The following is a 17,361-nucleotide window of genomic DNA, read 5'->3' as shown; positions in this document are numbered from 1 at the left end:
TCCTTTTTTTGAAGTCTGTAGCACTTTCCTGTAATAACTAGGCAAAAATCTGTTGTTGCAAAAATTTATGTTGTTACTACACGTTTTTGTTCAAGAACATTACAGAAAATCTGTTGCGATGAAAGGAACTTTTCGGTTGTGTTTTTCGACAGGGTTGTAAAGTTCCGGCACTGAGCGCGGATATCTCGAGAGGCTATCAGAGTTTGCTTCCTGATGGTGTGACTTCACGTGACCACCTTCTGACAATGTGCCTTGCCGTAACGTATAGCCGCAGGGCGAAATATTGTGGGCACCTCGCGTGTCGCTGTCAGCGGCTTTCGCCCTGCCTTGGATACAGTAACATAAGAGGGTGGCATGGAGCGAATAAGTTTCGATGATATCGCGCCTCAACGTTCTTGCATTCTCCCCTCACTAACGTTTTCCGACAGTGCACTTTTCAGCCGCCCAGGAATATTCGCGTACGTGGTGTTAGCCAGTTGCAGCATCACAGTTGGACACAAATGTGACCAGCCTCCAGCGTAAGCCACTACTGCTTTTGTACTAAAATTTTACACAAATGAGAAAAACGATTGAGACGCAGACCAGCCGGAAATGACTTTCTGCCGCTTTGATCGCATCACAGCGCCATACCAGTGTTAACAGAGCTGCTGTAATCCCTACTGTGATTTACGATTCATCTACTGCCTCCAGAGTGCTTGCATCACTTGCAGTAACCTATATTCCGTATGTGCCTGCTCGCGTATTGGAAGATCGTAGTTATAGTTTGTTCACTTTTAGCATGTCCAGGACATGCTGGGTGGGCCGCGCGTACATAAAAAAAAAGTATGGTGCTCAAAGAAATGCTGATCGATTCTTCCTCCCTCCGGTCAGAGCTGTTTCACCCTAGAGGCCGCAAGGTCAGTGGCCTCGACCATGTTTCGCAATCTGCGATTCGCTCGCAAGAAATACAAGCAAATGCAAGCGGACTGTGCTTGACTCACCCATGGTTTTGATGAGAACGAGCAGCGGTTACAGCCGAAGACCGAACTAATCTTCACTTCTTCTCTCAGGCGTGGCGCGTGAAACAATCGCAAACAGCGTGTCCTTTTCTTCAGCCGTTATGCACAGGTGTTGGCGGTGATTGTGAGCATTTTTAATTCATTGTAAGCAAGGATGAGCGGGGAACCAGTACCTTGGGGGCGGGGTCCTCAGCTAGGACTCCGATAGCGTCTGCTAACGGGCGGGTCAGCATGGGCATGGGTTGACGGGCTGGTTGATTAGTATTGGCGATTTTCACCACCCAGAGTGGGAGCCTTAATTGATCATACGAGACAGCGTTACGGAGGGCTAGGTCTGGAGTCAACATGGCGAAGGAGATAATTAGGCAGATGCCTTTACATCGCATTTTTGAAGTCGGACGCATGAGCTCCCCTCCCCAGCTGGCCGCCGCTTCAGCGCGTTTGCGTATGCGCAGCAGACAATGAAGGAAGGAAGGAAGGAAGGCCTCAGACGTTGCTGGCACATACCCACTACGGGGGAGTGGCCAAGACACAGGCGGTTAATTACTGGATACAGGAAATTTTTGACGGGAAAAGCAGTGGAAATAGTATGTAGTCTGATAGATTGGAAGAGGGAAGGAAAGCGGTCCAGTTAACTTGGAGATCGAAGACGGGACAACTGCTTAATGTGCATAATAGTACACAATGCCTGTAATGTTGCAATGTCTTACTGACTGAGATCGGGAAAAAGAAATTAGAATGGGAGTCGCTGCGTTTCTTGAAGAAAATTTTGCACAGCAGAGCGCACACTCCTGTCGCTTCGTCCAAGCAAAGAAGCGCCAATGGAAAGAACAACCGCGGAAGACACAGGCAAGCCCAGTTGATGAAATGGAATTTGCAAAAGACGCTTCCTCAAATGAGAAAAGCGGCGGCAGAACAGCAGGAAGTGATCTATTGTCTCAGGTTCGGCACAAAAAGGGCACAGTGGGGAAGCCGCCAGGCCAGATCTGTGAAGGTAGAAATTTAGAAGGGGAACCCGGCAACGCAAGCGCGTGAAAGAGACCTCTAGTCTGCGTGAGCGCCAGTCTTTGCTACTCCAAGGATGCAGAAGATGCTGATATTCGGGAGATGATGTAAGAGCCGAGGCAGCAAATTCCTGAAATATTGTGTAGCTGCGAAACCTCACCGCAGCTGTATATGCACACGATGGTAGGACAGCAACAATTGGGCCGCTGAGAGAGGCTCTTGCTAAGGAATCTGCAACCTCATTTAAGTGAAAGCCCATGTGACCTGGTACCCAAAGCAACCTTACCGAATTTAGATACAGCGGAATCAGGAACTTAAAGAGGCGTAATGGCCTCTTTAAGTTCCTGATTCCGCTGCATCTAAATGAAGCAGACGACGCCGCTACGCCGAATGTTACTATTGGCTGCGCCGTCGTCCAATGACTCCCAGTGGCCCTAGCAAAAACACGTGGCTTCCGGCGCATTTTTTGTAGTGCGGCTGGGATAGGGAGGGCCTCTGCTTAGCTTTCCTTCCTCGATGGGGCGTCAGCCTAAGTAGAAGCACGCTTGTTGTAAAATTTCACTATAAGCGCGTGGTTCTTCCTCGATAGTGGCAGCCCCGTTTTGAGCCAAGCAGTCTTGTGTCTAGACTGGGTAAAAAAGTTAGCGAGAGATAAGAAATTGCTGTCTGGCGTTTGGAACCGCCCGGTGTGAAAGTGTAGCGCTGGACAGACGACGCGCTTTAGATTTAGAGTTTCAAATCTATGAGATCGGCGATGAAAACTCTGGTACAACTAGAAAATGACAAAACTGTGAGCGTAATTCTTAGCATTAAGCATTACAGTCTAACGAGACCTAGTGACTGTCATTCTGTTTTGCACAGAAAACAAACTTGCGAAAGTTATGTCAGCCACTGTCGCTTGAGTTCTGACTGATAGAGCTGTGCTCTTTCGCCTTTTTTTGTGCGCCTCAATTTTATGAACCATGGGCTACTTCTAATATAAATAGAAAAGTCTAAAAGCGCTTACAAACGCAAATGAGACCAATGAGGTCGCCTTTTCAGGAGCGCTCTTTCCATGGAGCAAATGGAGGAACCACGCCTTGCGCTCTCAGTTTGTTGGCAAGCAGCGGATTGAAAGACACATAGTGACTGTAAGCTCACTATCATGCAATTCTATTCGTCCGATTCTATTTCATTCTCACCATTCCCGCTCGTGTGACTGTCCCGTTAAAATGACAGCAAGTGAGGGTATGGGGAAAAAACGAGGTGCGCAGAAAATGAGAGTTAAACGGAATCGAGATAAAACGATTATATCACTCCTCGCTCTCCGCGGATAGCGAAACACCATATTACCTCACACGCATTTAGAAATGAGCCTGCCATTACACACACAGCCGTTCACAAATCAATCTATTCGCGCTTGAAATGCGCCCGTTTTTTTGAAATGCGCCCGTTAGTGATTTGTGTTCAGCGGCGTTTGTTAACAATAGCGATTCAGAAAAAAGATGGCACCTCTGTACCAAGGCATTGACCTTTATCGGCCCGGCGCCTGATGTCAACCGCAGTGTCCTGCTCGTGCAGCCGTTCCCTTTGAGCGTGAAAAGTAGATATTCCCATTTTCTTTGACCCGCCGCGGTGGCTCAGTGGCTAGGGCGCTCGGCTGGTGATTCGTAGTTCCTTGGTTCGAACCCGACCGCGGCGGCTGCATTTCCATGGAGGCGAAACGCGAAGGCGCCTGTGTGCAGTGAGATGTCAGTGCACGTTAAAGATCCCCAGGTGGTAGAAATTATTCCGGAGACCTACACTATGGCACCTCTTTCTTCCTTCCTTCTCTCAGTCTCTCCTTGATCCCTTCCCTTACGGCGCGGTACAGGTGTCCGCCGAGATGTCAGACAGATACTGCGCCAATTCCTTCCCCCCCCCCCCCCCAAAAAAAAAAACAATTTTCAATTTCTCATTTTCATTGTGTACTGCTGGCGCCTGAGAACTCATGCAACGACACTTAGCGGCTCTTCAATCTCGCCATAGTGGAATAATTCATGTAACAGCCATCCCAAGATTTATCTTTACAGCAAAGCTCTGCCATTAATGTGTGTCCGTCCCGATCGACGAACCGCTTACGCAACTGAGCAAACAAAGGGGTTCCGTGGGCACCTATTCTTTGACTAGTTCGCGACGTCACCACGGGGTGGCGTTGATTTCCTAAAAAATTGCCAATAGTTTTGTCCTGTCTTCTTGACTAGTGACCACAGATAAAAGCGAAAGACTTTATTCCAAGGAACTGCTTCTCATTGAAGCTTAATTAAATCTATGAACGTCCTTTAGAAATGAATGAATGAAGAAATTTAGAAGCCCTGCTTTCTCGGGCAAATATTTTGAAAATTAGAGAAATTTAAGAAACTGTTATTCAAATAGAAGGTAATGGTCCATTATTCTGATGTGTAGTAAAATGTTTCTTTTAAAGTGTTTCCATTGATCGCATCTAACTGTTAAAACTGCCATAGAAAACCATGGGGGAACGCTTTTTACAATAGCAAAAGCGTGAATAGAAAAAAAAAATACAGGACTGCCACCGGGTGAGCTGGGTTTATATTGATTGTTGTAGTGAACTCTTACATTGTATGAAAAAAATTGCGTTCATAAACTGTATCCCGCGCAATAAATGCTTTTGTCCAGAATTGCTGGGCATGAAATGTCAAAGGGGCCCGTATCCTATGAGTCTGGGACAGGATATCGGGTCAGTTGTGGGTCGAAGTTTTTCGATGCCGCAGGTGTAGGCTGAAATAAATTCTTGCCATTGGTATCTGTGAGGAAGGGCGGTTTAACTCAAATACCAATAGGAAGAATTATCACACACGAGATCTGACAGAATTCTCACGTGATGTTCCCGCTCTTTCCTGCGTATCAAGAAGGGAAGTTTTGAAAAATGTGCAGAGAGTTACACGTATTTGTTTGGACAACACGCGGCGGTGGCTGCTAAGTTTCTCACAAAACCGGTACCTAGAAAAAAAAAACCCGAACTTCCTTTCAGTCCACCCGTGCACCCTGGAATGGAAAGGTTTGGTAAAGGGAGGTTACTAAGATGCGCCTCCTTATTTGACTACGCAGAGCTTCCCTCTTCACACAGCTAAGAAATTTGACTGAGGAAGTTTCTCATCTACAACGTTTTTTTTTCTTTGTCATCCGCAGGCGAAACATGCGGTATGTTGCACACTGGGCTCCCTTTCCACGCGCACGTTTATTCGAGACACTCACCTAATAGTGAACACCCTCGGACTGGCAAATGCTGGAGTCAGAGCTAAGAAAGATGTGTCAATTATGATATATCAATGCGCGATATTAGAAACTTAAAGATCCTTGCGGTATGGCTATAGCATAAGCTCATAAGGTTTGCGAGCAAAATTATTGATTTACGACTTCGACCTCTCCAGACAGCGCAAGGTCGCGCTTGCTCTCAACCCTTCGGCCAGTCCAGCAACGTCTCTGTGGCCGTTCGCAGCGGTTGGTCAGACGCTCCGCGTAGTCACATCTCTCCCGTGCGAGCCCAGCTCTGACGACACCGCGACGTCCTTGGTTGGAAGACGCGCCGCTCCACGGTCAGTTGCGAGTCCGGGCACGCTCCCGTTTCTCTGATTTGGCTTTGCTTTTTCCCCCTCTCCTTCCTGCGCCGTCGCCGCATGAATAATAAGGCTCTCGGACACCCGAGCCGGCGCAGAGTATCTTCTAGCTGGCATGCCGGACGCCGGCGTGCCTTTTTCCGCAGGTGATGGACGGTGCGCTGCAACGTGAGGTCACCGTGGGTCGGCAGCGTTTCTGGGAAGGCGCCGCGGAAGGCCTCGCGAAGAGCCCGAATGCGAGAATCTGATGCGAACAAATGAGTGCTAGCGCTAGCCTTAGCAACAGAGGTCGCAGGTTCATCTCGTTCGCCGTCAGCGAAGGTGTAATGTCCCGCTGGAACGCCTCGGTTTTTGAGTGCACGGCATTACTGTCAAGTTCAAGTTACACGTCGCTTGCGGGAACATGTCAGCGGGACTCTGTGTCTATTAGCGCTCTACTGCTAAAAGCCACGATTAATCTGGTAATAGAAAGATCGTTTGTGGTAATACTAAAGTCATCAATAGGTGAAATTTAGTGGCTTTGTGTGACGCACACGCTTTGCCTAGAGTAAGCGATCAACGGGATGGAGCCCTCACGACAGACACTCTTACGCTCCAAAAGGTCTCGGAAGGCGAGAGCTCGGGCTATGCTTACGTTAGACGTATTTAGAGGTTACGGGCTGCCATGACTGCCTCGCTACACAGCTGAGAAACTAATCCCGGTTCCCGGCTACTCTTCGCAAAGGCGGTACGTGACACACACGGTTTAAAGTCATTGTTCATTCTATCGAGCGTATACATTATATTGAATCTAGAATCTAATGGGTACATATTGGATAAGCAGATAAATTCGGTATACAGGCGAGGGTCCCAAAATCAAGCGATTGTCACAGGACCCCCAGTCGGTCAATACTAAGAATAACAAACAAACACAAATACGAACACAGACAAATACGTTTAACAGTAATAACAATGGCAACTTATATAGACAAACTTTATATCTCATGGAAATGAAATAAGACATGATCAGGGCGAAGTACATAAACAGATGTGCAGAAATTAAAAGGGTAGCCACCTAGAACAGGAAAATCAAACCATCGGTAGGAAAGTGCTCGGTTTGTGGTTTAGGGGGGTTTAACATCCCAAAGCGATTCAGTCTATGAGGGACGCCGTAGGGAAGGGCTCTGGGTAATTTCGACCTCCTGGGGTTCTTTAACTTGCACTGGCATCGCACAGTACACGGACCTCTAGAATTTCACCGGGATGGTGGCGGCTTGAACATTTTAATCAGTGAAAAGTGAGTTTGCTGGCCAAAAATGGCCAATTAAATGGGTGAAGCATTTATACCGGGACCCCGCTGGGAGAGGCCGCTACTTGCACCCGTTGGACTAGAGCTTTTTGAGACTCCAGCAGGGCTGCCTCCCATGCCTCTTGGAAAGGGGCATCGAACCTACGTCTTTCGGGTCAGCAGCCGAGCGCCATAACCACTGATCCACCACGGCGGCGGGTAGGACATGGTACTGAACAAGCAGTGGCGACAGATTGTTTTCGTTCTTGGCTAACATATGCTGCGCGTATTTCTTCTTTTGAATTGCATTCTGCTCTTTTCTGTGATTGAAATGTTCTCTGGCCTCCCTAAAATTCCTTCAAACGAACCTTCTCAGCATTGAATGCAAAAAATTAAAAATGCGGCACCACAGTCCCCGGCCGATGCTGCAAAATACTGAATTGTATCAAATTGTTCATTTTCAACATATCGTACCGTTGACTGATCGCCCTAACATTTAGCAGCACACGTCTGGCCCATAAGTCTCCTACTGCGCTGATTTCCCAAAAGCAGTATGTATGATACGGTTGGTATTGGAGGCTCATGAGCCATGTTTTTGAAATGCCTGGTAACTGGAAACGCCATTATAGGCTCCTCTGCCACAACATATGGCTGTTTCCTTCTTCACCAATTCCACCAATTTCATGAGCACCATGCTAGAAGCCATTCGGTGTGCACTCGCAGAATGATTCTGCGTGCACTGATTTACGTCCGCTTATTGGGAACACCCCTGTCCACCTCGCCCAGTTTAGGGAGTGCTGTAGGTTTGTGTATGCCACGTGTAGTGCTCTCGTGGCGGCGGCGTTTCTAGACGTTCCCGCCGCGTTTCTTCTTTCCGCCTTCTTAAAGATAAGCTGTGAGCGATGTATTACGGTGATCAATTAGCCGGCTCTAAGCAATGAAGTTTGCCCTTGAAATAAATATCTCTGAATTGGAAGTGACTGTCTCTCTGCCTATCTCTGCCTCTCTGCCTATGCTCGCTTCACACGCACGTATCCACGGCTCTTACCAGAGTCTCGGACGGGGTGCACCTAAGGTGCTCGTTGTTACGTCTTCAAATCTACAAGAACGAGAAACCGAGAAAATTCATTGCAAATCTAATTGTAATGATGATGATGATGAATTTTTGTGGTGCAAGGGCAGCTTTGGCCAAACAGCTTTATGCCGCAAGGTTGTTTTCATTGTACAAGGTGGTGTCAAAGAACCATTTTCCAAGCATTTCGCGCCAAATAAGCTGAGTACCAGACCAGGGGAAAGCTTGTACCCATTGTATCTCCGGTGGGTACCTGGCGGCACTGGGGATCGAACCTCGCACCTCCCGCATGCGCACCTCCCGCATGCTGAAACGACTAGGCCACTGCGGCTTAGTGGTTGCCATAGAAGTCCTGCCAATGTAATCAGAGCGTTATTGAGAAAGACAGCAGTGTACAGCAATGCGTCATCCCGCCAGTAACCAAAGATGAAGTAAAGAAAGCCTTAGAAGCAATAAAAAAGGGGGAAAAGCAGCTGGGGAGGATCAGGTAACAGCAGATCTGTTGAAGGATGGAGGGGACATCGTGCTAGAAAAACTAGCCACACTGTATACCCAATACCTTCTGACCTCGACTGTATCAGAAGCTTGGAGGACAGCAAACATTATCTTAATTCATAAGAAGGGAGACGCCAAGGACTTGAAAAATTACAGGCCGATCAGCTTACTATCCGTTGCCTACAAAGTATTTACTAAGGTAATCGCTAATAGAGTCAGGGCAACGTTAGACTTTAATCAACCAAATGATCGGGCAGGCTTTCGTAAAGGATATTCCACAATGGGTCATATTCACACTGTCAATCAGGTGATAGAGAAATGCGCAGAATATAACCAATCCCTATATATAGCTTTCATTGATTGCGAGAAAGCATTCGACTCAGTGGAAACCTCAGCAGTCATACAGGCATTGCGTAATCAGGAGGTAGAAGTGCTTTATGTCAAAATACTGGAAGATATATATATATATATATATATATATATATATATATATATATATATATATATATATATATATATATATATATATATATATATATATATATATATGCACCGCTTCTATAGTCCTCCACAAAGTCAGCAATAAAATTCCAATAAAGAAAGGCGTCAGGCAAGGAGACACGATCTCGCCAATGTTGTTCACCGCATGTTTACAGGAGGTATTCCGAGGACTGAATTGGGAACAGTTGGGAATAAGAATAAATGGAGAATACCTAAATAATCTGCGATTCGCTGATGATATTGCCTTGCTGAGCCACTCAGGAGGTGAACTGCAAATCATGATCAATGAGTTAGACAGGCAGAGCAGAACGATGGGTCTAAAAATTAACATGCAGAAAACCAAGGTAATGTTCAGCAGCCTTGCAAGGCATCAACAGTTCACAATTGGCAGCGAGAGCCTGGAAGTTGTGACGGAATACGTCTACTTAGGGCAGGTAGTGACAGCTGATCCGTATCATGAGAGGGAGATAACTAGAAGGATAAGAATGGGGTAGAGCGCATATGGCAAGTTCTCGGAGATCATGAGTGGCAGTTTACCAATTTCCCTCAAGAGAAAAGTGTACAACAGCTTTATCTTACCGGTACTCACCGACGGGGCAGAAACGTGGAGGCTAACGAAAAGAGTTCAGCTTAAGTTAAGGACAACGCAGCGAGCCATGGAAAGAAATATGATAGGTGTAACGGTAAGAGACCGTAAGCGGGCAGAGTGGGTGAGCGAACAAACACGGGTTAATGACATCCTAGTCGAAATCAAGAGAAAGAAATGGGCTTGGGCAGGGCATGTAATGCGAAGGCAAGATAACCGCTGGTCCTTAAGGGTAACGGATTGGATACCGAGAAAGTAAGCGTAGCAGGGGGCGGCAGAAAGTTAGGTGGGCGGATGAGATTAAGAAGTTTGCAGGCAAAGGGTGGATGCAGCTGGCAAAGGACAGGGTTAATTGGCGACACATGGGAGAGGCCTTTGCCCTGCAGTGGGTGTTGTAGGGTTGATGATGATGATGATGATGATGATGATAGAAGTCCTATGTTAGAAGAAGCAGGACACTAAAATGTGCTCTCCTTTAGAATAGTCGTCCTGAACTATTGGAATTAATGGTACACCTCTGATGTCCGATATTGTATGAGTCACGATAGCTCCACCCATCAGCGGGATGGTTCCGAAATAATATTTATATTTTTTAATGCCCCCCCCCCCCTGGAGAAGAATAAGAATGAATTGTAATGGGACCGACAGGCGCAGCGCAGCGAAGAAGCGGACGAGTTCAAGCGGGACAACGAAGAAGCAGACGAAGTGCAGCTGGGTTTTTTTCGAACGACGCCTGTGAGTGTGCCCGTCGTGTCGCCGGTCAACCAAGACCAACCGACCTGTACTTCAAATAAACGCCTTGACACTTGGTGGAGGTGCCTCGGTTCCCGTCCCGGTCCTCATCCTGGAACTTCGAAGTGGAACGCTCCTCGTCTCCGCCACCATGCCGGAAGGTCCGAGTGAACCATCGCAGCCCATCCCTGCCACCGTACTCTGTCACGGGGTGCAGCGCCAGCGTGACCCGTCTCCATTTAGTGGCACCGATGACCAAGATGTCGACGATTGGCTGGCCTCTTATGAGCGCATCAGCACTTACAATCGGTGGGACGATTCCGTGAAACTTAGCAACGTCCTATTTTATCTAACGGACGTTGCCAATCTATGGTTTCGCAACCATGAGGCCGACCTTCCCACCTGGTCGTCCTTTAAAACGAGCTTCGCCGACGTTTTCGGCCGCCCCGCCGTCCGGAAGCTTCGCGCCGAGCAACGTCTTCGTGCTCGATCTCAGCTCCCTTCCGAGACTTTCACAAGCTACATCGAGGACATCGTTGACCTGTGCAAGCGTGTCAACCCCTCCATGTCCGAAGGGGATAAAGTCAACCACATACTTAAAGGCATAGCCGATGACGCTTTCCAGATGCTGCTGGCGAAGAACCCCACCTCCGTCGCTACCGTCATCCAGCTGTGCCAAAGCTTCGACGAACTCCGCAAGCAACGCGCATCTACGCGGCAGTCCGGCGCGCCTGCGGGGGGTCTTGCTGGCTTGGCCCTTGGTGGCTCGTCTGCTGAGCAGTCCCTGTTCATGCAGCAGGTTAAAGACTTCATCCGCGAAGAGATCGCTCGCCAGCTTTCTCTGCTGCATCACATTCCCGACCCCGTCTGCCCTCCGCACGACCTGCCGCCATCTCTCACGCCCACTATCCGTCGTGCTATTCAGGAGCAGGTCGCTGCAGTTCTGCCATCCAGTCCCCCACCTCCTCCTGTGGCAGCGCCACTCACCTATGCTGAAGCAGTCACCGGTACACGGCGCTCGCGCTCGTTCTCGCGTTCGCGTTCGCGTTCGCGTTCGCGTTCTCGCGCTCGTCGACACGGGTGCTGCAGTGTCAGTAATTAGTGATGCTCTTCGCCGCAAACTTCGTAAGGTGACAACGCCGCTGTCTGACTTTTCACTACGTACGGCCACCTCTCAGCGCATCCACCCCATCGCAGCCTGCACGGTCCGCGTTTCTATCAACGACATCGCCTATACCATCGAGTTTGTTGTGCTGACCGCCTGCTCTCACGATGTCATCCTCGGCTGCGATTTCCTCTCGACCCACCGTGCAGTGATTGATTGTGCCCGTGCGGAACTTGAGCTTTCTCCCCTGTGTGATGTTTCGCTGTGTGACCTACCTGTGCGCTCCGCTAAGCTTCTTGTAGCTGCCGACACCGACATACCTCCCTCCTCTTCAGCCCTCGTTCCGCTCCGCCCCGACTCTTTACTCAGCGGCCCTGTTCTTTTCACACCTACCGCAGAGGCCACTCGCCATCAGCGCCTCCTCATTCCTTTCGCCGTTGTCTCGATTTCCGATGGCCACTGCGCCATCTATGTCACCAACCCATCTTCTTGCCCGTCGTTTGTTCTTCGCGGCGAATGCCTCGGCTCTATTGAAGAACTGGACCCTGCTCTTGCTTCCGAGTTCTCCGATGCCCGTGCCTGTTCCCCAGTTACTGCCTTAGCCTGTTGTGCGACAGCGCCCGATCCGATTTCCATCGCCGTCTTTCGTCGTAACATCGCTCCCGACCTTCCGTCCGCTTACCGTGACCAAATCTTGGAACTTCTCTGCCGCTTCCGCAACTCTTTCGACCTTTCCCAGCCCTCCTTGGGGCGCGCATTGGCCGTCTCTCACACAATTGACACTGGTACCCACGCTCCCTTGCGTCAGCGACCGTACCGAGTCTCGCCGAGCGAGCGCCGCGTCATCCGTGACAATGTTGACGACATGCTTCGGCGCGGCATAATACAGCCTTCTCACAGCCCTTGGGCCTCTCCTGTTGTCTTGGTGACGAAAAAAGATGGCTCCATCAGGTTCTGTGTGGACTACCGCCGTCTCAACAAGATCACACGCAAGGATGTTTATCCTCTACCCCGAATCGACGACGCACTGGATTGCTTGCAGGGAGCGGAGTATTTTTCATCCCTCGACTTACGCTCCGGCTACTGGCAGGTCCCAATGGCAGCGAACGACAGGCCGAAAACCGCTTTCGTCACCCCAGACGGCTTGTATGAGTTCAATGTGATGCCATTCGGCCTCTGCAATGCTCCAGCCACATTCGAAAGGATGATGGACACTATTCTCAGTGGCCTCAAATGGGAAACTTGTCTGTGTTACCTAGATGACATTGTCGTTTTTTCCAAAGATTTTCCTTCCCATCTGCACCGCCTTCAGCGCGTACTCACTAGCCTTACTGACGCCGGCCTCCAACTAAACTTGAAAAAATGTTACTTCGGTGCAACGCAGCTCACAATATTAGGCCATGTCATCTCCAAAGACGGCGTTCTTCCTGACCCTGCCAAACTTCGCGCCGTCGCTGACTTCCCCAAACCAACCACCTTAAAAGAACTTCGCAGTTTTATAGGCTTATGCTCATATTTTCGCCGCTTCATCCGAAATTTCGCCAGTATCATCGCCCCTTTAACGCAGCTTCTTGCCGGCAGCCCGAACCTTTCGTCTTGGTCCCCCGCCTGCGATACCGCGTTCAGCACTTTACGCCGCCTGCTGGTCTCTCCCCCCATCCTTCGCCATTTTTATCCCGCCTGTCCGACAGAAATTCACACTGACGCGAGCGGTGTGGGCTTGGGCGCAGTTCTTGCCCAGCGAAAGCCTGGGTATCCGGAATACGTCGTCGCTTACGCCAGCCGCGCCCTCACCAAGGCGGAATCAAACTATTCTGTAACAGAAAAAGAATGTCTCGCCATCATTTGGGCAATTACCAAGTTCCGCCCTTACATTTACGGCCGGCCCTTCTATGTCGTCACAGACCACCACGCCCTATGCTGGCTATCCTCCCTCAAAGATCCTTCTGGCCGACTCGCCCGCTGGGCTTTACGTCTCCAGGAGTTTGATATACACGTCATTTATCGCTCCGGCCGCAAGCACTCGGACGCCGACGCCCTTTCTCGTTCACCACTCGCATGCGAGTCAACCTCTGCCCTCGTCTGTGCCTACGAATTCTCTTCGTTCAACATCCCTGATATGCTCTCCGAACAACTGAAGGATCCTTGGATCACCTCGCTGCTAAACTTCCTGAACACTCCTTCGCCGCATCATTCGACCCGGACCCTTCGCCGCCAAGCCCACCCCTTCGCCGTTCGCGATGGCCTCTTATACCGCCGTAATTACCTCCCCGACGGCCGGAAGTGGCTGTTGGTCATCCCTCGACACCTCCGTGCTACAATCTGTGCCTCTTTTCACGCCGCTCCACAATGCGGCCACTTTGGTGTACTGAAAACATATGCTCGCCTTCGTCAGCGATTCTACTGGCGAGGTATGTACCGCTACATACGTCAGCACATTCGGTCATGCACCGCCTGCCAACGTCGCAAGAAACCTCCCCACTCCGCCGCCGCTCCTTTGCAGCCGTTACCTTGCCCTGGCCGTCCCTTTGACCGCGTCGGCATTGATCTTTATGGCCCGCTTCCAACTACTTCGGCTAATAATCGGTGGATCATCGTTGCCGTTGACCATCTCACCCGTTACGTCGAAACGTCGGCTCTCAAATCTGCTACCGCAAACGATGTCGCTCACTTCATTCTACAAAGTCTTGTTCTTCGTCACGGCGCCCCCAAAGAACTTCTAAGTGACCGCGGCCGTGTTTTTCTCTCGGATGCCGTCGAGGCCCTGCTCAAGCAATGCCAAGTCGTCCATCGCTACACCAGCGCCTATCACCCCCAGACCAACGGCATGACTGAGCGGTTCAACCGCACTCTGAGTGACATGCTCGCCATGTACGTTGACACCGCCCACTCCAACTGGGATCAAGTGCTCCCGTTCGTCACGTACGCGTATAACACAGCTACTCAGACAACAACGGGGTTTTCTCCTTTCTTCCTCTTATATGGCCGGGAGCCTACATCCACCATGGACACCATCCTTCCTTATCACCCTGACCCTTCCGAGACCACATTACTCTCCGAAGCTCACCTGTACGCCGAAGAATGCCGGCAACTTGCCCGCTCTTTCACCACACAGCAACAATGGGATCAGAAGCACCGTCGGGATTCCCCGGACCCTCCAGCGTCATACCCATCTGGCGCCCTCGTTTGGCTCTGGGTGCCTTCCTCCACTCCCGGCCTCGCCACGAAACTACTGTCTCGCTTTCACGGACCTTACCGGGTTGTCCACCAAACTTCTCCGGTGACTTATATCGTTGAGCCGCTCGTTCCTTCTTCGGACCACCGTCGCCGGGGGCGCGAAACTGTGCACGTTGATCGCCTCAAGCCTTACTATGACCCACCCATCCTCTCCTCTCCGTAAGTCGTCAGGATGGCTCCTTTTTCGGAGGGAGAGTAATTGTAATGGGACCGACAGGCGCAGCGCAGCGAAGAAGTGGACGAGTTCAAGCGGGACAACGAAGAAGCAGACGAAGTGCAGCTGGGTTTTTTTCGAACGACGCCTGTGAGTGTGCCCGTCGTGTCGCCGGTCAACCAAGACCAACCGACCTGTACTTCAAATAAACGCCTTGACAGAATGAATGAAAAACATTTATTGAGGCGAGCGCAACCTTTTGAGGAGATATATAATTAGACTCATTGCATCATTGCACCGTGACGCAAATTTTCTCAAGGAGATATTTTGCTGTAATTGCAATGTTATCAAAGGAATATTTTTCTCCTTCTCGCTCCTTTTCTCCACGGTCTAGTGACTTGCTGTATAATCAAATTTTGCCTTTTCATAACGCAGACGGAAGCTGACGAATCGAATAGAGTGGCAGTATGGCGTTTTCTTGTCGGTAACGTGGTATTACTAGCGAATTCTATAAAACATTTTCGCCTTGCCTAGTGCCTGTTTTGATGGAAGTTTTCAAAGCATCTTATGATGTGGGTGTCCTGCCTCCCACTTTTTATTCTGGGCACACAATATTAATTCCCAAAAGCAAAGATACTAATCGGTTGAAAACTGTTGAGGGATATCGTCCAATTTCCCTTTGCAATGTTGATTACAAAATTTTTGCAAAGGTTCTTAGCAGTCGTCTGCAGCTCGTCATTATGGACTTGATAGGTCCGCATCAGGTCTGTGGTATTAGAGGCCGCAGTATTCAAACACATATCCATTTTGCACGTTCAGTATTAGAGACAGTATCAGATGAGATAGGCCAAGTAGCTCTGATTCAAATTGACTTGGCTAAGGCGTTTGATAAAGTTCGGCACGATTTCTTGTTCGCGGTCTTGGAGTATGCAAATATTGGTGACGTCTTGCTCAAAGGCATAAGGCTGTGCTATAAGAACTCCTATACAAGGGTTATTGTTAATCAGGAGCTAACGAAACCAGTACCACTAGAAGCATCTGTTCGTCAAGGATGTCCACTGTCTCCATTGTTGTTTGCCCTATATCTGGAACCCCTCTGTCTCAGTATAATTAACAGCGCAGCTATCCGCGGTTTCTCTCTGGCTCAATGTGAAGTTAAAGTTTTAGCTTACGCTGATGATGTCGCCCTCTTTTGTTCTGACAAAAAGAGTGTACTCGAGGCTCTAAACTTGACTAAACAGTTCTGCGATGTATCAGGCGCGGCTCTTAATTTAGAGAAATCCAAAGGCTTTTGGTTGGGTCATTGGGGAACTAGGCCAAGCCACTTCGGTGGTATATGCTGGAACTGTAGCCCTCTTGAGTACCTAGGCGTTCCGCTGCACCAAGTTCGCAACAGTACAGCCTACTGGGATTCACAAACTGTAACTCTACGGCGGCAAACACAGGCTTGGATGGGTAGGGAACTCTCAGTGTTTGCGAGGGCCCAGGTCTGTAACATTTTTTGTTTGCAAAGCTCGCGTATGTCCTTCAAGTCCTGCATTGTGCGAGGAGGAAGGTGCAAGCAATACATAGAATATTTGCAGCATTCGTTTGGCGCTCTCAATGGGAGCCGATGAGGCGTGACAACTTGTTCCTTCCCTTAGAGGGTGGTGGAGTGGGCCTTGTTCACCTGTTCGTGCATCAACTCGTTTCCCGTTTTTTCTTTTTCAAATCGGCAAACGACCCGTTTCTGGTAGCTATGCTCATTAGGCGGCTTAGTTTTCATTTGCCTTACTTATTCGCACCGACTGTGCAGGCTCGTGAGGGGACTTTATGGGGATTTCTTAAGGAGGTTGCTGACACTTTCAATTTTCTCACTGTGCGCTTCTCTTTAGATTACCTGTATAGCCTCTCGAGAAAGCAGATGACCCAGGCTCTCACTGAGTCTTTGTTCCCTACACCATTGTATCGGCAGCCTTATCTGGGGTCTTTGGACATCAGTGTTCTAAAGCGTGTTAGGCGGATGTGCATTCAGGCAGCCGCTAAAACGTTCTTTTTCAAACTACACACAGCGACGCTGCCTGTCAAGACATTTCTTAATGACAAGGGGATGTTTGTACCCTGGAATGTGAATTGTCGTCTGTGTAACGTGCCTGAGACAATTGATCATTGCTTCATCCTGTGCCGTGATGCCATGTTCTTTTGGGACATACTACAACGAACTCTTAAGAAGGACATTGAAATTACACCATACACTATTAGATTTCTGCTTGTTGACAAAAACTCTGTTGTGCCTTATGACGTGTTTGTGTTGATGGGACTATTCAGTCTTTGGAAAAGCCGTATGTTGGACAGACATGCCGAGCCACCAAGATCGTCCAAATCTGTGTTTCGGGAACAGTGTGCGTTGGTGAGGAGTGTATATGCTGCTCGCGACGAACCTCCAAGCTTGCTGCCGTGCCTAGATGCTTGTGTGTGCCTCCCTGAATTTTGATGTTTTGATGGGGATGCAGTGGTGAGTTAGGGCTATGGGGGGCTCATATTAAGCAGCCCGGTAACTTGAGACGCGAACTAGTCTGATTGAAGTTTGCTCCTTTCTACAGAAGTTCTTCCATGCAATAAAGAATAAAAAAA

The 17,361-nt window shown here is 49.3% G+C and overlaps 1 protein-coding gene across 1 annotated transcript in view; it reads right to left on the bottom strand.

Moving 5' to 3' along the window:
• The window catches only part of LOC144130188 (uncharacterized), a 68,587-nt gene extending 67,536 nt beyond the window's left edge, over positions 1–1,051 (bottom strand). The window contains exon 1 of the mRNA XM_077664182.1: positions 981–1,051. Within this exon, the coding sequence (XP_077520308.1) occupies positions 981–984 (4 nt within the window). The 5' untranslated portion in view covers positions 985–1,051. The remainder of the gene's footprint in view (positions 1–980) is intronic.
• Positions 1,052–17,361: the final 16,310 nt, after the last annotated feature.

This window comes from Amblyomma americanum, chromosome 4 (genome assembly GCF_052857255.1).
Source record: "Amblyomma americanum isolate KBUSLIRL-KWMA chromosome 4, ASM5285725v1, whole genome shotgun sequence".
Taxonomy (NCBI): Eukaryota; Metazoa; Arthropoda; class Arachnida; order Ixodida; family Ixodidae; genus Amblyomma; species Amblyomma americanum.
This window is presented reverse-complemented; position numbering and strand designations above follow the sequence as displayed.